The sequence below is a fragment of the Acromyrmex echinatior genome, chromosome 4, assembly GCF_024713525.1.
Source record: "Acromyrmex echinatior isolate Ae372 chromosome 4, ASM2471352v2, whole genome shotgun sequence".
In the NCBI taxonomy this organism is placed as follows: Eukaryota; Metazoa; Arthropoda; class Insecta; order Hymenoptera; family Formicidae; genus Acromyrmex; species Acromyrmex echinatior.
This window is the reverse complement of record NC_141855.1, coordinates 10,940,660-10,964,567: the sequence shown is the minus strand read 5'-3', so window position 1 is coordinate 10,964,567 and position 23,908 is coordinate 10,940,660. Positions and strand designations below refer to the sequence as shown.

Genomic DNA, 23,908 nt, shown 5'->3' with positions numbered 1-23,908 from the left:
AATTTCCGTGGAAAGCTTGCCGCGAATCCGCATGGTTTGACGACGCTTCCAGGAGCGATTTTTTTCTTCGCGCACTTCACTTTGGGCACGCAGCGCGCAAGATTGTTCCAGTATACCGCAATTACAATCCCACGCGTGCCGATCCGAGCCGTACATACTTCACCCCGCGTACTCCTTCGGAGCGGAAACGATCTCACAGTCGTAAGTCGTCGCGCGTTACCGTATCGTCGAATCCGCGTTGCTCCGAAAAGCCACGTTTCCCGTGCAACGCGTGCGACACTTGCGTACGCCAGCGCGAGTCGCGACGCCTACCTCGAAGCCGGGAGAGCGGAAAAACGTGGGGTGGGAATAGAAGAAATAAAAAAGAGAGGAACTAGAGCGAGAAAGTGAGAGAGGAGGAGAAAGATGGCACGAAAGAGACAGAGAAAGGGCAACGACGATCACTACTACGGACTCGCCGTCGTCGTTCGCTCGCGGGGACTCGCACCCCTCCCTCCCCCCCTCCCCCCTTTCCCCGTGTAGTGTTCCCCTCGCGTTTCCAAGGTGGCAACCACCCCCGACAGACAGTGATGTAGGTATATGTATATGTATATATATATATATATATATATATATATATATATATACCGTGCCGTGCACGACAAAGATGTCAAAGACAAGCGCGCGTGCGATCGCGAGAAGCGACCGACAGCTCGCCCCACGTGGAGCGGTTCCCACGAACGTGTACGGCCCTGCGCACCGAGAGAGAGCTGCACCCTCGACCGCAACGGGACTGCGCCGCGGTTACTCTTTCCTCCCGTCGTCGCTGCCGCTGCCGCCACCACCGCCGCCGCCGTCGCCGCCACCACCGCCGCCACCACCGCCGCCGCCAACGTCGTCGTCGTCGTCGTCGTCGTCGTCGTCGTCGTCACCAACCACCACAATATGCGGCGAAAAAACGTCGCACGGCCTCACCCGGCGTGCGTATCAACTAAGGTGGTTTAGCGTTGTTATTCTCGTCGTCGACATACATCCGACATACAGCATCCGTTGACAAAGTGCTAAAATCGCAGATCGAAAGACGTCTCTCTACGCAAACGTGCAACGGCGCATTTTTTTTTCTTCACTCGCTGTCGTTTGAAAGTCGCCCGTCGCGGGGGACTCGCTGCCGGTTGACAGTGTCACCCTAAAAATCAATAAGGGGTTCACTCTATCCTCCTCCTCCACCTCCTCCTCCTCCTGCTCCTCCTCGTTTTCCTCCTCCTCGTTTTTCTCCTCCTCCACGCGGCTCCTCTCCGCTCTTTCACTCGCTCTCGCTCTCTTGCTTCCTACCCCCATGTCCCAGGAACGTCGACAGCGGGGGTCGACCGGTCGTTCAAGTAACGGCTGGACATCACGTCATTCTGTCAAGCGATGATGCAATGCTAGAAGATTCGTTGTTCCCAAAATACCAAAATTTATACGAGATTGCAGTCGTGGAGATGACACTGTCTTACGAGAAAATATTTCTCCTCTCTCGCGAAAATATAAGGAATCGATAAATAACATCAATGCTTGTCGTAATAAATGGAATTTGGAATATTACATACACTGGCAAGTATTTTGTGGAAATAATTAGATCGCTCTATCTGTTTTAGGACTATTCTCAAAAAATTGTAAAATTATATAATTTTTCAAATAAAAACCATTTAGAATATCACTCGAAAAAATTCTTTGGACTACGCGTTCAATCTACTTGGCGAGTTTTTTGTCACGATGAAAAAAGATTCATAAAATTCTGATGGTGACGCACTCGAGTGCTTTCATGTTAAATTGCGGAAACTTAACGTTGCAGCTTCTCCTGAAAGATTTAGTCCACCCGCTCGAGCAAAATTATTGAAAAATATGCAGGAATTGCTATATACGTGAGAAAATATGTTCTTATTTCTACGAGTCACGCGTGTATACGCGCATACATACATTGTGAACATCACTACTCTTTTACGCTGTTATGGTTCCTCGCACCTTCCGCGACTCGCGAGCTGTTAGAATAGAATAGAAACACAGCGCTATGGAAGATTAGACCGACCTACTTCACTGGCACTGCCTGGGAAATTTGGAAGAATTACCGTGTGGAAGTTATGTCGTTAAGATGTAATTATATACATACGTTACCTCACGATCTTTATGATCATTCGTGACTGCAAGATGGATTTTCACTCTCAAATGAAAAATTACATTTATATAAATATATGAAAATTACGAGCACACAATTGAAAAATTTGTGTTAAATTTACACATTTCACGTGCCCCAAACGTGCCTTCACTCAAATCTGTGTGTTAATTTATCACAAGGTGTGACCACGTTAGAAAATAAACTTATTATGTAAAAATTAATATAAAGATATAATTCTGATATAATTCGGAAACAATACATTGTGAAAACATATAGATTTCTTCAGTTAACATTTATAATAGTTAATTTAACAGGAACATTTATCTTTTATTGATTTATTATCTTAGAATTTATGTTCCAAAATTTTATTATTTTTTTATGTTATTTAATCACTCATACATTGTATTATAACACAAAAAATCTTAAACATTAATTTAACATTAAATATTAACATAAAATAATATAATCGAATTATGTCAAATTAACATAATTAGATATATTCAAAATTCAATAAAAGTCTAACAAGGATCGTTTTTAACTTAAGTATAATATGTTTATGTACTAGAAGAAAATTCTTTAAATTCACAATCAAATTTAATTTATAACATTATTATTATTATTATTATTTCAGATTGATTGTCTGAAAGTAATCGGTGCGCAGTCATATCTGAAATAAATTTACTTAAAATAAATTAATACGTATAGAATTACTACTTCAACATCCAACTTTGAACATATTTGACTCTTCTTTTTATACTTCATTTATTGTTAGTCAAAAAAATTTCCGTTAGCTAGATTTAGAACAGTATGAGGAAAAATTTAATTAATTTATCGACTAATATAATTATGACTGAAAATATAGTTCTTGATTATAATAAGTGATTAAAAATAAATCTTAGATATTGATCAATTAAATTTCAATCACTAAAATTAATCGATTAAATAAATTTTTGTATGTAATTATTACTGAATCAATCGATTGATTGAGAATCATTAGCTGCAAGTAATTAAAACATTAATCGTTATTTATTAATTATTAATTTTTTAGTTTAGCATATATTGAACTTATAACGATTAATGTATGCAATCACTTTCCCAACAAAATAATTTATCGATCAATATCGATTTGTATATCTTTTCGGTATGATACGCATAATTTTTGAAATATCATTACAAATTAACAATTAACGATTAATTATTATTTTATAATCGACGATATTTGATTTATTGACGAAATTTATCGTGATTACACATATCATGAATTTTTAATCGATTAATTTAATCGACTAGTTGATCAGAAACTTAATCAATTGATTATATATCAAATTGTTTGACAACTTAACTCCATTAATTGATTACAAATCATGATGATGTATATTTTAAATTGTCAATCGATTATTTTAACAAAGTTAACAAAGAAATTAATCGATAATACCCAACACTTCACAGAATTCTGTTGCAAATACAATTTTTCTTTGAAACATTTTTCATATCTACCATAGTTTTCGAGAAATCTTAATGCATTACTTAAAATGGGACATCCTAGATCGCAACCTAATATTTACTAACAATAACTGAGATAATTACGATTTTATAAGAAACATATTGCTTCTTTACTACAAAAGTGATGGCATAATTTAAAAATTAAAAAATTTAAGTTTCTTAGAAAAGAGAAAGAACTATTTTCTTATACTTGACATAAAATTATTAACTAATCAAATAACAGCAAAAAGAATATATTTTTAACTTAATCGAATGTCATTTTCGTTATATTCGTTTCGTAACTCTTTTTCAAATTATGATGTTTTAACGATTATTTAAGAATTTAAGTTAATTCACTTTTGATGCGAGATAAGCTAACTCATTTACGATAATAATTTGAAAATCAAATTATTTTTTATTGTGTTATTTTTGAAGTAAAGGAGCAATATAGATATTGATGAAATCCACAAGAGTTGAATAAAAAATGATCGATCGACATCTTGTCTTCACGACAGTACGTATCAGCTTCCGTTTTATTGACCACTAATATCGCGTCTGATCTCGCTACAGATTGTTCAAGGCCGCGTTGGGAAATAGGAATACAGTACGAATGGAGTTTACTCCTCGTCAGGTCCACGTAGAGAGATGCGGCAGCATCTTGATACGTATCTGTCGACAAGGCGCCGCTGGTCGCCGGCCACCGGCCGTCGCGCGTGGAGGCGCGACTCGATAACCCTGTGATTCGGGGTCAGCACGATCGTCTTTTATATACGCCTCGGAGATGGAGGGAAGTCGCCTCCGACAGTCGATGCGTCAGCCGTCCCCTTGACTTCGACGATTATGTCGCGATAAAGAACAGTAGTCGGCGAGTGACACGTCGGCGACTACTATTGACATTGATAAACTTTCAGAAATCCCTGTCCGCTTATTTATTACGAGAATGATCTTTTGCGCAAGCAGATGACGTGGGAACAATCTAAATAAATTTGTATTTGGTTTAATGCGGCTTTCTCAATATATAACAAATTGCTTGCCGCGAAAGACTAAGCCTTCTTAAGTGTTTACTATAGTTTACTATATACTAGGTTTGTACCCAGTTTCGATAAACATTGTCGACCTGCGGTTTTAAACTACAACTTTGTTTCCTTTTATGAAAAAAAAATAAAAGAAATAGTAAAGCTAATAAAAACGTCTGCCTGCCCTTTTGGCGAATTGTCCCTGATAGATGCAGCTTATCACGACATAATTGATATGCGAACAATCTATGACTTATCTCGAGTTTTTTTTGAAACGTTGCTTTAATATGTTATATATGTATTGGTGTTCCACAATCGACTAAAAATAACATGATATCAATGTTATAATTTCGCACTTAACAAACCGTTATGTAACACCATGTGTTATTTATTTATATTGTTGAGCGTACGCGAAATTATAACATTAATCATACTTATACAGTAAAAAACATTTTGTATTTGTGTCAAAAATGATTCATTCAAATCTTTGTTAAAATTTTTTGTGTTAAATTTTAAATATCCGAGATTTAACATAATGTTATTGTGTTGTTTGAATATTTCATGTTAAATTGATATTCAATATTTCTTAATGTCAAAATAACACAAGTTATGAGTGAACAAATAAAAATAATGTTTTTTTAACTTAAATTTTAAGATAAATGAACAGAATGTGTTAATTTAACATAAATATTAAGTAATTAAGAAATGTGTTTGCTTATTGTCAGTGTTATGCTTTTTGTATTACTTTCTATATATATTCATCTTGAGTATTCTTTTTGGTCTACATGGTAAGTAAAGCGATTAATAACAATTAATTTTTTAGACAAGTTATTAACGTATTTTTAACTTTAATGTTCAAGTTGATATTTTATTTACTGTTTTTCAATTATAAACTCAGCTACTTAAATGAAATCTGTCTTTATCAATGCTTTTTATTCTATGTTAATGATTAAATATATATTTTACAATTATAATTATTATTATAAAGAATAAAGATTAAAATTTTACTTTTTCTAATTTTGTTAATTAAAGCATTTAAAAAAAAATATTACAAATTATTATACTTGAGATAAAAATAATAAAAATTTGATTAATATATACACAATCCTTTCATGTTTTTAATAATATATAACCTCATTAAATTAAAACGATTATCTTCATGGCTCAATTTATCCTCTGAGGATGCTCAACATGCTCCATAGAGCATATTGGTCCACTTTGCATCCTTATAATTAACGTAATTTTTTTCTTATTTACGAGATATATTAAAGATTTATAAGTACTTGATTATTGAGCCAGATGAATACGCAATGTTTTAAAGCATTTATCACAATTGTATGAAGATTTATATTAATTTAAAGAAAAAGTGTCACAACTAGCCTCGCTCTATTCTATTGTGTTCGCCATCGCATCGGTTCGAAAAGACCTCATACGAGACTCGGCGTGATTTCAGATCGAGAAGCGACTCTTCGACATTCACATCGCGCGTGTGCCCGCGAAAAATCTCACGAGCACAGGAAAAGTTTCCCGATTCTTCGTCCGCGTCCTTATCTCTCGCGTTTCGTCACACACGCGGATAAGGGACGGACGGGAATATCTCCCCCGGTGCACACACACGTGGTGTACACCGCGAGGTGAATGACAGTTGCAGACAGTTCGTACACAAGCACGTTCCAGTGACCCTGCTCGAACGGGCAATACGAAACGGCGCGGACGGCGCCGGTCGATCCTTGCAAGCTCGCACATGCTCTCGTCCGTGCTCTCTCGATTTCCCGCGTGTCTAACCGCCTCTTGTGGTCGCTGCACCCTACCTATCAGCGCAGCGGAATGGCCAAAGAAAACCGCATGCCGTTCAGAGATATTAGGATAAGTTTCATTCATACAAACTTTGGAACAAATCTCGACCTTCGGGAACTGTCGGCCACGCGCTGGCAAAGTGCGGGAACGACTCTCGAGTCTGAACAATTGTACCGTGATATGCGGCAAGGATCGATAAACTGTTTTGCTACGAATAAAAGTGAAAAGAATTACAAAAATATAAAAAATTATATAACAGTGATAAATATGATGAAATATATTTATATTTTAAGTTAGATTCAATTCACAATTAGTCGTTATACGATGATATCGTTATATAATTACGGATGCAAGGTCCAACTTTTTTTCCGGCCAGAATATTTTCAACGAAAAAGCGGATTGTAAATTCTATGAAAGCAATTGAAGATACTAATGCATCGTTTTATACGCTATGTATAATTCATAAGATTTGGGAAAAGTATAACAATATATTTATATTACAAGCGAAAGTAGAAAAAAATCTCTCAATATCGAGAGTAGCTCGCAGCTATTCCTAACTGAACTCGGAAGCCTCGAAGTTCACGATACACAGAAGCAAGTTGAATTCGTGGAAAGGCACGAAGGGAAGACCAGAAGAAGCAGGTTCGTGGTTGGCTGAGCGGAGTGGCACTTGGAGGTAGATGTGAACAAGCACGGCAGAGTCGGGGCAGGGGAGGAGGAAAAGGAGAAGGAGGAGGAAGAGGAGAAGTGGGGAATAGGTCGATACGGTAAACTATTGTCTGGCGAGTGAAGTGCTCATGAGAACCAGGCGGAAGAGAAGGCTTCACGCGCAGTCACCAATTTCGTACGAAATCCGAAGACTCGTCACTTCACGTGGTTAAGAAACCTGCATCTCTGTCCACGTGACATTTTTCCCCATAATATCACCGCACTTACGGCCCTGTCGACAGCGTATCGCAAACAAGAAACGGTCATTGATACCTCGACACTTCGTCACGGGTAAATGATTCGTCAATGACTTTTTGTTATAGAAAATTCGACAAAAATCATTTCATAACGTACCTCTCAATTAAATGCGCTTTCTTTGCTCCAAATTATATTATTATTGCCCGTATTCATAATCAGGCTTTATATTTAAAGCTTTCTTAAATTCATATTCAGATCTCTAGCTCTGTAATCAACAAAATAATTTATAGAGCATCTGAAGATAAATTTAAGAAAGCCTTAAAAATAAGGCCTGATTATAAATACGGGAATATATTATGCATATATTCTCATTTTTAACGAGAATAATTTTCTTTTCGATTTTTCTGATTCCTATATTTTATCTTCACACGCATACAACCACCTAACGACATCTGTCGATACCACTTCGAATATATTTACTACATGTTAATTTCATGCATACAATGTTTAAAACTCTTCTGTCAATACATGGATATATTATCTGATACACTATCAGTTTCAAAATAAAATTAAAAATTTTTATTTTTTTTATACGAATTTCGTTATAACGCTTCAAATCTCCACTCTTCAAACAATAAAGTACAATTTTGCATATATTGTACTTTATCTCATTTTTATTTTTACATTTGTAGCGCGAATCTTGTAGTACAACTATACCTGACGGTAAGAAATTATTACATTGGTAGAAGAATTAATTGTGTGAATGTTGAAATTCTTATTAACCTTTAGAAAGTACAGCGCAATGTTTTTAAAATTTTACAGCTTTTTCTTTCCAAGGAGAATAAGAAAGTCAAAATAATGTTAATTTCACATCATATTGATCGAATTTATCATTTTTTGATAAAAATCTCAATCTCAGATGATCTAAGAATAACTTTATATACAAAGTCATAAATTCGATCAATATGATGTCAAATTGACATTATTTTGATTTTCTTGTTCTCCCTGAGTTTTTAGTAAAATTTATTATAATTTATAATATACTCCTTGTTTCGAAATGTGATATGTGTTTCAACGTCACTATAGTAGCTTCCAATCCTATAAAAATAAAAATTCGATATTACGTAATTGGTCAATCTCTTACAGTTTAGAGTTTAAAGGTTAGATTTTTGCATCTTAAAATTTCATTGTAGACTTAATATAGTGCAATAAGTCGTAAACCGTAAGAAATCGACTAAACATGATCGAATGTGAGAACAATTTACAGCTTACTATACAATGTAGATGTATTACTCTCATTGTTACACACAGACAGCCTATAAAAAAAATAACCAATCATAATCAATTATTGTTCTCATATTCGACTGTGATTGACCAATTTTTTTATGCCTTATAAGCTTAAGTTTTACGCCTTAAAATTTCGTTGTAGACGTTGGTTGCAATTTTTCATATTTTAGCAACATCAGAGAAAAGTTTTGTCGTCGCTGCGAAGAAAGTTAGCAAAGATGCGTTTAGATTTATGACATCTTAACGTTATCATCGTCCATATCTATACCAGCATTGCGAATGATACGCCACGCATTTATCTCACTCTTTGTTTTTTTCTAATTCTAAAGATTAGAAAAAGATGAAGAGTAAGTTGTGAACCGAGATTAAAGTTAATCTACATTGATGGAAATGGGCATCTACCAAGTTACAAAGCGCGATGACACGTTAAGCTCGTTCTACATTAGTCGCATCGCAGCATCGCAAGCGTTACAGTCCAATTAAATATCTAGCTTGATATGTTGATTGAACCTCCACGCTTGCGAAGCGACTAATAGAACCAGTTTTACTTTACTCAAGCATCTTGATGTCACAAAAGGGAAAAGCGCGCGCTGCGAAAAACGCAAATCGTCACGACGATCGTCGCTGTTTTTCTTTCTCTCAGCAGTGGCTATTCCATTCTTACAATTAGTACTTTTTAAGTACTTTATGTATGTTAGTACGTAATACATAATTAATACATAAGCTTATATAGCTAGCACAAAACCGTCTGGACTAATAATACAAGCATGTTACGTAAATCAATATAGCAACTTTATGCTAGATATTTGCTGGTCCAGATTTCATGCTATTAGCTGTGTTATGCTTATGAATTTCATGCGCTACTATGTGCTACTAATGAAAACTTTACATCGAGCATAAGCGGAAGACATTGACGGGAATAATCCGCTATGCATTAGATTCATTTGACGGACACATCGCTGTATCGTGAATCCCGATCATACAAGTAGAAAATAAAGATTACGTAAGTCCCAATGACGTCATAACGTGGAAGAATATTGCAAGAGGTTCATTTAGCCGACTCATTACTTGGCTCAGTGAGCGAGTCGTTATCTTTTCGAATTAAACTTGTACCATACGACGCGACGTCGGCGTTGCTCCGGTTTTAGTAGTCCGCTTAGAGAATAAACTCAACGATCGCCTTTAGCTTTCGATATTTGCATTTGAAACGCGGCTACTTGTTTTTGCACATACTCGCTTTCCTCTATGACTCGACTTCGCTCGTTATTTTCGATTTCGACTCGCGCAATTGCTTTATTTTCCTTGAGCGATTAAACGCTCGCACTGTTATACATCCGTCTGACTGCAAAAACTTGCATCGCGGTTAGAGCAACGTAAAAACGCGCTCTCGCATAATTCCACGTCGTTATAATCCTTTTTAAGCGCGACAAAAAGTTTACATCGTATAATTTGATGGGCTCGAGCGGCGCGAGCGCGGCAGATTAATAATCGCACGGCCCCGGCCGATGCACACGCGCGTGTGCGTGTGACAGAAACGCGTTGGTTACATAAATCATTTTTCCACGCGACGTCACCCGCGAGTTCGCTCCTCGAATGGTATTGACGAGAAGAAATTAAAGCGTTCTCGCTGTCGCCTCCACGCGATGATGTGACGATGATGATTTCAAGGGAAAGCCGCGGATGTTTTGCCGCGGGTCTACCTGCGATTCCGCAGTGGTACGTAGGAGTGATTTGGTATGCGGCGATGCGTGACAATACTACAGCAGCCGCCGTATTTGCCGATTGTCACTGGGGTAGACGGAGAGGTAAACACGATTTTACCCTACCTGCACCGCTTGGATATGTGCGAGAATTGAGAGAGAGACACCCGGATACCTACTCAGCGTTCGCGCTGAATTATACTTTCATCTAAAGACTCTATACGTGTAACAGAGTTTAGCCACCAGATAACAAACAAATTTGAGTGGCTCAGTCATTTTTGTCAACTTCATTAAGTTGGAATGAGTAAGATAGTATAAGTCGGAATAAGATAGCATATATAAAAACAGATAGTACGTGCATGTATATATATACTGCACCTTTCTTTTTCACCACTTTGATCGTGTAGTAAACGGACAGTCGAAAATTGGTACAAATCGAGAGAGAGAGAGAGAGAGAGGGCTTGTTTGCGCAACACTGAGTCCATTCTAACAATAAGTAGAATTGTAAAGCTCGTAACTTATTCTCGCAAGACTTGTAAGAACGTATCATGGAGTTATAATTGTAAGGATATATGAAAAACTGTAAAACGTACGGTTATTCGTAAATATCTACGTCGACTAGCAAGCATCTGTCTATAAAGGCACTACATAAAGTTATAAGTATTCCAGTCACAAGTTCTTACAAATCTTACAAGAACGAATTATAATTGCCTTATACGATTTTGCTTAAAATTGATCCATCTTACGATGTGAAGGTGTAATTTTTTATTCGCTCTTCACAATCGCACACGATTGCTACATACGGTCTAAAGTTAATTGATGAAAAGCAATGTTATTAAATAAGAAAAATTGTGTTATATACTTTGCATACATTAATCTTCTTTCTTCGTTCTTGCTTAACTAAAAATGATTGTGCAATCGAATCGATGTCAATACGTCGACGTCAAATGTTGATTGACATTTCTGTCATCTTTGACCTCATTATAATTATTTTTATAGCTATTGCAAAGCATTGCAAATATTTCTACAAAATTTCTATCGTTTTTCTAATTCTACATCGTTCTACATATTACGTATAGATAATACTATGGCCAAGATTGGAACATAAAATGTGTTAGGATGGGATGGTATGATCAATTCTATATGTATAGTTTATATATTAATATTTATACTGTAAACAAAGTATATACATATGAAAATTATTTGTAACATTCTATTTTTATTGAATAACACAACATTTTTATAGTTTATTCACTTTATTTGTTATTATTTTTATTGGTATGAATTAAAATTTAAGAAATAATGGCTAAAAGATATAAATATATTTGTATAAGTACTTTAAATATTTAAGATGACTTATGTAAAGTTTCATTGCGATTTACCGATTAATTACAAAAGTTTAGAATAAATAAATATTTTGTATATTTATGGAACAATTAATTTCTCCATCGTAATGTAACTTTACACAAATCATCTTGAATATACTTAAAATATTTATATATTAAAAAAAAATTGAGACTTTAGTCATTATTTTATCATTTCTGTTAGACACACACAGAAGAAAAAAGAAGCATTACTTCTTATTAAAATAATTTTTAATCTAAATGATAAATCGTTATTAAACATTCTTTATATTATTTTTAAAGTCTGATCTAGAATAATTTTTTTATTATTTTGAAATATCGAATCGTATCTCCTTAACGATGTCAAGCGTTCCACGTAACGTTTACAACGTTACAACGTATCATTTCATTCTTGTTTAATATTTGATAACAAGAAGGATGAAATGATGCGAACATTGCAATCGCTTAACAATTTGGATATGCGTGTGAATATATATATATATTATACTTTCCGGCTTTGCATCGATATACAATTAGTTAGAAGTCAGAAGATAATAGAAATCTTATAAAAATATTCACAATTGCTGTTAATATAAAAATAATTACAATGAAGTCGAAGATGATAAAAATAACAACTAATATTTAACACAGATCGTTCATTGATGCATTCATTTATCGATTCGACTAATTAATATATTTTTGCTGAATGTTAAATATTAAGGAAGTTGTAAGAATTACAACTTCCTGCAATATGTTAAGAATTACTTGAAAAAATTACAGATTATTCTAAATTGCATTTAAAAGTAATACAAAAAAATTAGAGACAGTTTACTATCTGGATCAAAAGTTATTTAATAAAAAATATTTTTTATAACTTATACTCTAATAGAAATATAGAGAAATGTAATATAAAATAATTTATATAATAAAAATCTCAACTTTTTTATATAAATACTTTATAAATCCAAGAATATTTATGTAAAGTTACATTGAGATGCAGAAATTAGTTGCTCAGTAAATAAACAAAATATTTATTTGTTATAAATTAATTGACGAATCTGAATTTTGCATAAATTATTTTTAATAAATACTTAATAAGTAATGAAAAAAATTTTTTTAATTATTATTTTTTAGATTAAGGTAAAAAAAAGAAAGATAGTGCAAATATATCCTTTCTCGTAGGATTTTGACAAAAACGCCTCTTGACTTTTATTATACATAATTTATAATGTGAATAAAAAAAATTAAATTTATCAAATAATCTATATTGTAATTGTTATTTAAAGTAATCTAATTTTAAGAAAAATTAAGACATTCTAATCTTAAAAATAATTTTTTTCAAAATTAACTTTTCTTTTAACTTAAGTTAATTCAATCTTAACTTAACTTTTATTAAGTCAATTTTTATTCTTTCAAATTTTAACTTAATTTTATTAATTTTATAAGCCACTAATTTAATTCACAGTTAAAGAAAAAACATTAACTTACCTAATTCTGGTTATAATCCTTTGACAACATATGTCAAGGTCAAGATTACCGGAGCTGCTTCCCCTGTTCTAAATATTTTTCAAACATTTTGTATCGGGTAACAATAAACTGACAATTATGAAATGTTTTTCTATTGTAACACAAAAAGAATAAAGAAAGGTAGTTCGATAAATAAGCTGTTTTCCTAAATTTTGAGCTGCCCTGATTTAATTCTTCATGGAATGGTGTGCAATGCTAGCATTGAGAAAAACTTCTGGTTGAAAATAAACAAACCAAGAAAATTTTCATCATATCAATCAGAATTCTGATTATCTCAAGAATTATGATAATAAATTCAACCAGATCCAATTAATGCAATCAGATTCTTTCCCTAGTGTGTGAATGCACCTGTTCATAAATACACTCTCGTCATTCAGCATTCTCTGTAACTCGATAACATTATTGAACCGGAAAGTAGATCCGCATTTCGTTACGTTCGTAAAATCGAGCAAGCTCCAGCTTCTTTACGAATAATTTTCATTAATAATTATACAATTAAAACCATACGGACTGTGAGAAGAAAAACCATCTTCGCGACGTACATATTGTTTGTCGCGGAAAAAAAAAACTTTTTACGATCCTTCAAGAAGCTTCAATATACCGAAAAGCAATCAATTATCGATTCCGTGATTCGCCAGTGGCATCGCACAGGCTCGTGGATGATTACCCCGGAATATTCCGTAATGACACGTAAAACAAAGAGACCGAGCATCTTGGGGAGGAAAAAAAGAGGAGCGAGAAAAAGGAAACGACGGAACGGATGGTGAAAAAACGGAATAGGAATGATTTTGCGACGATAAAATGTCCGCGCAGTCCGCCATCGCCGGACTGGTTAAACAGGTTATCGGTTTATGACTGTCGTAAAGAGATTTTAAATTTCGCGGCACATGTGCATTCCGCGCCGCGGTGCTTCACCTCCTTTTTCCTTCGTTTTTCAGTCGTTTTGCCGAGTTCATAACGACGCGCGCTGACGGCTGGACCAATAGGAAGCGATCTCTCGATTACGATGAGCGTACTCACGGAGTAAAACTCCAGGCATCTTAATTTCTTACCGATCTCGTCCGCGATCTCTGCCCCGCGACTTTGATATTCTATAGTAAGAGAAAAGCAGTGATTTTACAGCTATAAAGACAACTATACAAGTTTTATACGTAGAATTAAAGTTCTTAGTTGAATAAAATATCTATATAGTTACAATTATACAATAGTTCGTTCAACTAAAAAACAATGAATACTTTAATTCTATATATAAAACTTGTATAGTTGTACATTTATAATTGCAAATATGTCTTTTTTTGTAAATATATCTCGCCTACGTAGCGAGTAATTAGCATTTACAATTTTAATAATAATAAGCACATGCCATTATGAATATAATTAAAGTTGTTAAATGACAAGAAATATTATTAAGACAGAAAGATTATTTAAATTATTGCTGTATTTGTCAATGTACAATACAATTAAATTTCTCTGTATTTTCTCAAAAATATACAAGATGTAAGAAAAAAATTGTTAATTATTTTTTCTCTAAAAAAAAAAAAGAAACAAATTTGAGAGGATTTCAAGAACGATCAATCTCTCTCTTTGAAGATATAAAGCATAAACGTACCGTAGGGGGAGGTAAATATTGGGAAATTTTGTCGAAAGAAAAAGCAAGTACGCCTTTTAGCAAAGATCTAAAGAGCAAAAATGCGTTCTTGCGATTGTAGAGACACGATAGCTCATTCTCATTTGGTGCGTGGCAATAAGAAAACCCGTTTATAGTAGATATTTTATTTCCAACTTAGGAACTGAAATGCCCATATATAATAAAAAATATTTGTATCGTAATAATTACTATTATTAAAGTGGGAAAACGAGGGTTATGCTAAAATCGCTCTACTAAGTATACAAAATGAAGAGAAAACTCGCAAAAAACGAAAAACAATCGTAGACTCTTTTTCTCGAAACATTCGAAGATTCTCCCGCGACTCACTCTCACTCATTCATCGGCACGTTTATTCCGTACACTCTCACGCGCGCTAAAAAAAAAAGGACTCGAGATTTATATAAAACAATCGCGGTAACAGAATATAAACGAAAAATCATATAAAATCTTCCACATGGAATTCTTTGCACATTGTAATTATTCTCCTTAATCTTTTTTCTTTTCGATTCGCGTCTACCTTCTTAGTTTTTCGAACTGCAGTTAAGGGGCTCGTCAAAAGCATGTACAAATGACCGTCGCTATCTAATCAGTTTGTTTTTTTATGGCACGTATTCTCATAAAAGCCTTTCCCTTTGCGGAGACTCGACGACGACATCCGCTTTGCCGTCCTCTTCGTCCATCTTCACTTTCCTCGCCGCTGCAGCGTTGTACGAAAACCCCGCGATATTACAGCGAATCGTAATCAGTAACGGAGATCCGTATACTCGACTATCTCCTTCTTTCCTCTCTTTATACATACGCTAGAACCCGTGGAGTTTCCCTTTAACTTTTTTGTTTCTGTATATATTTATCAGACTTGGACGTGAAGATCTATCTTAAGATTGTGTATGTAGTTCTTTCGGGCGATCGCGCCAGAGATCCACTGGTACCCAACAACGCCCGTTAAAATTTTTTCGAAAAGACTTACAATAGAATTTCTTCGTCGCATAGCACCATGTCGAAAAGCGACGCGACGCGACGCGACGGCGTAGTCGCGACGCGCCCGGGTCGCCGGAAGTCAGCCGCGGTACTTACAAAAATAACAACAGTGGTAGCGTCTCATGTCCTGACCCTTCGCGCTGATCGATAATCAATATCGAATTCTGTTTCTCGACTCGTTGAATACCACTGGAAAGGCTATTGTTAATTAGCCGCGGTCTCGCAATCGGCGCCGCAACGCCTTTGTTATCACGAAAGAACCATCCGAAAAAACGTGAATAATTCATACTCTTGAAAGACATCAATATAGAAATCTGATTTTCTTTTTTTTCGCTAGAATGATCCGAAACGGATCTTTCTTCCTCTTGTACGTCTTAGGGTTACGAATGCTTTAACGTTATTCTCATATTTATTAGTATTCTTTTGATCAGAGTATCCTAAAACGAACAAATTCTATTCAATATGTCTACATTTAACATGGATATACCGTCGGTAATTTTTTAAAAATCTGTTTCCAAAGTATTGTGGTGGCCCGCGATGTTCGATCACGTTTAGTAGCGATCGCGCATAACAAGTAATTAATTGATTGCACGCGGTTTCCGGATGCTTTTTACAGAGATAAAACGAAAAGCTTACATCGCGCGCTCCCTCACGTCGACACGGCGCGGCGTTAGAAAACGAAAGATCGTCACAAATGTCTTCCGAGCGAAAAAAGAGACCATCGGAAATGTGAAGAAAAATATCGTTTTCTTTCCTCATAAGGAAAAACAGCGATACGACAATCGTTGGCCACACGAGCAAGACAGCCTGTGTACACTTACTAAACTTAACTTTCTTACGTAATATGTTGAGAGATAATGTAGGATTTGTCTAGCTTAATGATTTACGTAGTTATATACAGTATATACATGTCGCTGCTATAACATTGCATACGTGCGCTTATATCGTTAGAGGTGACTATAGAGCAGTGTGTATGTGATTGTGTACGAGTGTTTCTTTTTTTTTATTATAATGAAAATTGTCTAGCTTATACACAGTACATTGGGTTTTCGCGAGCGTTACTACATAAGATTTACTCCGTTACACACAGTAAACAATTATACATTCCGATGATCCGCCGGCTATACGTTCGCCATAGTTCTTTTCTTTTTTCTTTTTTACGCATCGGGTTTATCACATGGTGCGTTCAAAATAAATCAAAATGTACACTTGTGAAAAACGAAAACCGAAAATAAAGACTCGACGAATTTGAAATTAACGATAATGATACTCTTTTGAGAATATATATCTAAATATGTGAAGAAAAGAAAAAAGTAATTGTTCTCAGGAAGAACTTTTTTTTATGACGGAACGAGACACCAGGAAACTCTAGCATAGCAGGTAATCTTCACAGGCAAGTTTCCAAATCAGAATATTTTGTCTTATAACATAAATTGAAAATCAAAAACGCGCGTAAACAATTTATAAAATAAACATATAAAAATAACGATTTTCTGTGGATTCCATCGACTGTCTCCTTGAATAGCAATATAGCAATACATTTTGTGTCGCATTTTTATCACAGGATTTTTTTCTTAATATCGATAATCCTCTAGAGTCTCGTGCAAGGACGAATCCAAGAATCTAATTTTGGAAAGAGGGCTTATAATATACTCGCACATATTGGATATAACGTTGTAATATGTATACGTATTAAAATTATTTAAAAAATATTAATTATATATTAAATCTTATTAATTATATCAAATCGAGCGACAACAAAATATTATGCGCGCACATATATAACAAGGCCCACATATTATTGCAATTCTCATCAAATGCAAATATTTCTTTCTAATCATCTATTAGAATATTTGTAACTAATGATATGAAATATATCATAATTTGAATACATATCTTCGTATAACATCTGCATTTAATCTGACCGATACTTCATTTTACCTTTGCGCGAGACCCTGTGAGATTATCTTTGTTCTATCATGAATAAACACTGTGAATAATTTCGTCTTGTTGCTTTGAATAAAAACAACATAACTGAACATATAGTTTGAACAAATCGCATCACTTTCATCATTATATCGCGTCACTCGCTGATTTACATTTCGACAGCGAAGAAGTCCGACGGATCCTTGTCTCTCTAGTAATCAAAGCGTCTTTCGCTATGCCGGAAACCCTAAATGTTGAGATCCCATTGTCTATTTAGACGTTGGAGCGGCCGGCTGTTGATGCGGCGGCTGCCCCGTCATCCCCGTCAGTCTTGGTTGCGAGGAAGCAAGTAATTCCTTGTAATATGCGTTAAATTCCGGCGGTAAAAACGACGACGCGGTGGCAGCAGCTGCGGTGGCCGTGGGCGGAATCGGCGGTGGGAACAAACCGTTGTAGAACGTGGAGTAGTACATAGAGTCCAGAATTGGTAGGAACTTGCCGGACGCGTTTGGCAATTGTGGCAAAGGAAAGGGAGCAGAATTATTTTGCGGTACCGTCGGTACGAATCCCGATGGTATGCTGGGTAAACTGTGTCGCCGCCCAGCCTCGTTCTGTCTGGGTTCCTGATGGTGATGATGATGATGATGATGATGTTGATGTTGCTGCTGTTGCGCTGCCAAAGATGATTTCTCGCCCTCGCTAATCCTACGATATTGATGATCCCTACCGGCCTCCGCAGCCGCTTTCCTCCTATCAATGCTCATTTGTTGTTGTGGTTGCAATGTCGTTGCCTGAATTCTAGGAAATGAACTTCCACTATGATTCAAATGATTCAAATTGGGTACGTTTGGTATGATGGGATGACTTGGCTTCCTTGGTGTGTATGGCGAAATCGGCTCATTTCTCACCGTATACTTTCCGTTCACTTGTTGCTGCGATTGCTGCTGCCTCATTTGCACGCTACTTATCGTTCCTATCGCATTTTTATTAGGTGGACTCGGTATTTGAACGTGAGACGGTATGACGTGATGATTGTTTTTGTGCTTGGGATTCACTAGCGTAATCTCGAGGTTATTCGACGCGATAGTTCGACTGTCAATTACATTTTGGTAGGCAGGAAAGGGTATTCGCTTTGGACAGTCGACGACAGGTCTGTCCGACAATTTATCCTTAGCCACGGGTGAATTCCGCACGTCCAGATTTAATGGATTAGGCCTCTGCACTACAGGTACTCTGACTATTTCTAGACTGGGCCTAGGGAACGTCGGTTTCTCGTTCTTTTGCGTCAGATCGAGAACACCTTGTCCGATGTCGTTGCTGGAGCTCATTTGTGGATGTTGCTGCGAGCGCTGTTGTTGCTGTTGTTGATGCGGATGCGGCGAGTGATATTTTGGAGGAGAGTTCAAAATATCCTTGGGATTTCCATAAACCGTCCTTTCATTGTGCACAAATATCGACCTTGATTGTGTCACCTTTGGTAGTAATAACCTGCCATTTGGAATATTTGGTGGAACGAAACGATGGCTTGATTGTTGCACAGACGAAATAGTTGATGGTACGACGTTCGCATTCGCATACAGTTGCAATAGCGCGGTATTGTTCGAGTTACCAAGATTTATTATTCGACTGTTTATCATATTATTGTTATTCATCATGCTAATATTGTTATTGTTGTGATGAACTGGTAATTGTTTAATCGTTGGTATTCGCGGCGGATGATTTTGATGCTCATGCGGCGACGGTAACATATGTCCTATATCGGGTGTCACAGTGACGGATATCAATTTAGGAATGGAGTTGGGCGTAACTGGAAGTGGATACGGCGAGATCGACGGTTGCTTCTCTTCAGTAGACTTCATTGTAGCAGGCAAGGATGATGGCGATTGCTGCTGTTGATGCTGTTGCGGCGACATACCAACACAGCTTTGAATTACGCTCGGTCGCACGTCCAGATCAACGGCGGTAACTTCGAGACCGCCTTCGCGCAAAATCTCGAGTTTACGTTTCTTAAAGCTGGGAATGATTATTTTGTCTCGACTCGTGTCGTTCTCGTTTTCAAGGTCGATCACTTCAGGTGATCTGGAGACTGGTGGCATTATCGTCTTTTCCGCGAATTTCTCGCCGCCGAATAGTGGTATATTTTCCTTGCCTTGTGCCAGTAAAGTTGTTTGCTTGGGATCCAACTTGATCTCCTTCATATCCTTCTCAGGTGGAGGTGTTAGAGTGACGACCGTCGACGCGTTTGCCGCTACACTAGTCACAGGCAAGCCTGGTGGCGAACACGATGGTGGAACTTGTTGGGATATCAAAGGACTGTTGAGCTGCCTCTCCAAGACACTCTGATTGTTACTGGTACCATTCGTCGGTGTTGTGGAGGGTGTGCTATTGGGCGTCGAGATAGATGTATTGGAGGATGGCGGTGGACTTGGCAGTTGGCTAGCTTGCTGGCTGGAAGGTGTCGCATTATTGGCGATTATTGTATTCAAAGATTTCAGACGTTCCGGCTTCACTCGCACGCTACGTAATGAGGATGTCTTGCCAGTTTCGGCTTTGGGTTTCTCACTCAAGAGTAAAGTCTGCAAGCGGGAAAACATATGGTATGAAAAAATTAAGTTGCATTAAGCATAGTTTCACGTTAATTAAATTAATGTTGCCAATTACCGTTGTTGTTGCTGACATTATTGGTTGTAAGGGTGGTGTTGTGGTCGCAGGAATTACATCTATTGGTGGAGGTGTTTCCGACATATAGAACTCGCTCGGTTCCTCCTTGATGTCTAAATCTTCGGATGCACTCATACTCTTGGTACGTCGTCCGAGATTCAATCTCACTTTTGTTTCTTCGCCTCGCTGATACCTTTCGTAAGGTAACAACAATCTGCAGATACAACACAATTTTTTTATAATTTAAACGCATTTATAGGGGATAATCTATATTAAAAAAAAAAAAAATAAAAAAAAATCTTTCTAAATATTTGTATACAAGGATATTAAAATGCTCAAATAAAACAATTGCGTGATGAGAATTCGTTAAAATACTTTACCTTTCGTAGTGTCTACGTGTAATAGTTGCTGCGCTAGTAGAACCCGTGTTACCACCGATGTCATCGTATATAGTCTTCCAAAGGCGCCCAGCACTGACAGAATCATAACCACCAAGCATTTGCACTTTTGTATAGAACAGGAACAGATCGACTATGGAGAAAAAAAAAGATTATTAGAGCCGTAAGCACGAAATAATTGTGATATATATTTTGCGAGAAGGAAACCCTGCTGTCTTAGCTCTTTGCAGTCTGGCCAGCCAAATTGCTGCCGGAATTGCGCGAATAGAAATTTGAAAAAGAGAAACGGTCTGCCTTTCCGGTAGCAAGACCGGTCATCGGATAGAAAATCCGAGGAAAGATAACAAGATACTGACTCTGCCTGTAGCCCAGCAGTGGCATCTTTCCGACCGGCGTACCCCGAGAGTTCATAAAACTCTGCACGTCAGTGATGAACTTCTTTTCTTCCGCGCTAGTCTTCCTTTCGCTCCGCCGTATCCCGGACGAGGGCGGCCTTCCGACCGTGGGTATCACCAGGCTGGTGATCGCCGACGTACTCTTCGACGTCGACGCCACCGAGGCTTCGCTCTCGTTCGAGGATTCGCCCGGCGAAGCGCTGCGCTTTTTACGCTTTCTTCGTGGTCTACCTTTTAATTTCGGCGCTGAAAATCACAAATATCATCACGTTAGATTTAAATTGCATATAATTTTAATATGTTTTAATTGAGAAAAAAGTCCAGCCTTGACATATACAAATATGCGTCGTAGTATAACGATCGTAAGATATGTGTATTCATTACTAATGACGATAATAATAATTGCAAAATATTTCGATTCGCTTTGATTTCTTCTTCTCGACAAACAACTTTACGGTTATTCAAAGAGATTTGTAAAATTTATTATATTGAACAATCAAAAAGCTTTCGTATTGTATATTTGTATATCGCATATCATCGTTAAGCCGTTTCATTCAAGGTTATCAACAGATTCATCAATGAAATTCATTCATAAATTTGATTTCTTGGTTATCTTTAATCTTTAGGTAACCATATATTGTGAAATCGGGCCTCAGAGAGTTTACAAAAAATTAATTATTTCATAATGCATCTTTTAACTCTGCTGGCAGACTTGACAAATTTCTATATTTTTGGAATAAAGTCTATATCAATGTAAATCGATTTTTTCCATACAAAATTGATCTCTTCTATTAAAAATAAAATGAACAGAAAATTTTGCTATTAATAGTCTAATTCAATATTCTAGTATCAGTCAATGTCACTATACAGTGTAGCGTCAACTGATAATGCATTTTCCAATTTAAGCTTTATTCAAAATAAAATTCGTAGGTAATAGATTAAGAATCAATAAATAAATTAGTTTCTTGTCACAAAATATTGAACAGTAAACACTAACCAAATATGTATTGGTAAAATTTTTTATTTTGTTGTATATTATCATGTTTTTCTCATGCAGTTAAAAATTAATATGCAATTTAATAGCGTTTGTATTATCTTCGAAGTTTCTGTTTTTACAAATGTATTTCACACATTAATTTTAATTAAAAAAGATTTTACTATAAGATTTTATTGTTGTTATTAGTTTATTATTGTCAGTTGGTTTGGTTTTTCTTTGAACTATCATAATTAATATCTTCTTGCATAAAGTATAAAAATACATTTTTCAGTACTACGTATTAATCGTTTTCATAGTTCCTGTCAGTTTATTTCACTGAAACGGTAAAATTTCAGAATTTACCACGGTTTTTTCCACCCACTCGACTTTTCTAGTCAACTCTACCTGCTGGTCTGTTCAAATTTACTATACAATTATCTCGTTTAGGTCAATAATTAAAAAGCTGTAAAAAAAAAATAAAAAAAATTTCACAGAAAAAACTTTTATATTAATCTTTAGTACAGACGATGAATCGTTTGTGTCTTGGATTAATTTTTATCACTTTCACAAATACACAAAAATTATTAAGTGATTTTTACATATACTTCAATATTTTTTAGAAAGTACTTACAAAGTTGTGTGTGTGTGTGTGTTTAAAAAAAAGGATAAAGATCATTATTTTTGGTGCTTCTAGTATTTCCAAGGAAAGAAATGCACAAAACACAACTGCGAACGACTCAATCTTGTGTATCATAATAAAGATTAACAACGAAGGCATCAAATATCAAAAAAAATAATCAAAATGACAAAATAAAGGGCTACGAGCTAAAACTAGATGTTTAATATTAATTATAATTAACATTAATATCTAGCTAGGACACGTAACCTTTTATTTTAATTATTAACTCAATTGAATCTTGATTTAGTTCCTTATTTTCAATTTATCAGAGAAAAAATTTTTAAATAAAATGTTAGTAAGGAAATAAATTATATTTTGAGAGAGAGAGAGAGGAGAGAGAGGAGAGAGGAGAGAGAATCATGCCCATTTCCGCCGACGTAGATTAATTTTAATCTTGGTTCAACTTGTTCTTTGTTTTTTTCTAATCTTTAGAATTGATTTTTAGTTGAACCGAGATTAAAATTAATCTACGTTGGTAGAAATTGGCATCAAACACTTAAATCCGAACGGATCAGCGCAACGGGATTGAGATTACGATGTGTATTTAAGTACGTAACATTATTATAGACACACGCGACGAATTAAACAAACTTATATTATGTAAAATAATTTGTGTTTCAAGCATTATAATGTTTCAAGCATTAACGTCGTAAATACGATAGTAAGACACGTAAACACGATAAGCACACGTGACCTGTTGAATACTTTGTAGTGACAAGGTCGAGAAGGTATTTATTTATTTGAATGCGGAACAACACACACAAAATGTTATCGACAAACAGACCGGGACGTCGAAATGACTCGAAAATTCATAATAACGCTATTGGTAATACGATCGACTATTCGCAACTTTAATTTATCAACTTTATTAACTTAATTATTTATCCAATGTGTTCTTTATGACAAAATCTGCACGTTATAAAATCCAATCAAAGCACGTTTCGTTCATTTAATTAAGATGCACTTTAATAGTAATTATCTTGTAAGCAATATATTTTTGAAATTGCAATTGCATAGCTTTATATAGATATCCGATATGTATATATATTTCATTA

General features: G+C 35.7%; 1 protein-coding gene and 1 long non-coding RNA gene across 5 annotated transcripts in view; one reads left to right on the top strand and one right to left on the bottom strand.

Annotated features, from left to right (window-relative positions):
* Positions 1–22: 22 nt before the first annotated feature.
* On the top strand, positions 23–15,237 carry LOC147909970 (uncharacterized). Its single transcript, XR_015544877.1, has 2 exons — positions 23–571; positions 647–15,237. It is a non-coding gene; the product is annotated as an uncharacterized LOC147909970 (long non-coding RNA).
* The window catches only part of LOC105147137 (uncharacterized), a 173,057-nt gene continuing 164,098 nt past the window's right edge, over positions 14,950–23,908 (bottom strand). For 3 of the 4 annotated variants that reach the window (XM_011057948.2, XM_087405571.1, XM_011057951.2), the window contains 4 exons: positions 21,160–21,444; positions 20,786–20,936; positions 20,406–20,619; positions 14,950–20,320 (listed from right to left, as the gene is read on the bottom strand). In XM_011057948.2, coding sequence (XP_011056250.1) covers positions 18,014–20,320; positions 20,406–20,619; positions 20,786–20,936; positions 21,160–21,444 — 2,957 coding nt within the window. In that variant the 3' untranslated portion in view covers positions 14,950–18,013. The remainder of the gene's footprint in view (positions 20,321–20,405; positions 20,620–20,785; positions 20,937–21,159; positions 21,445–23,908) is intronic. The other variant, XM_087405572.1, reaches the window with a different exon arrangement.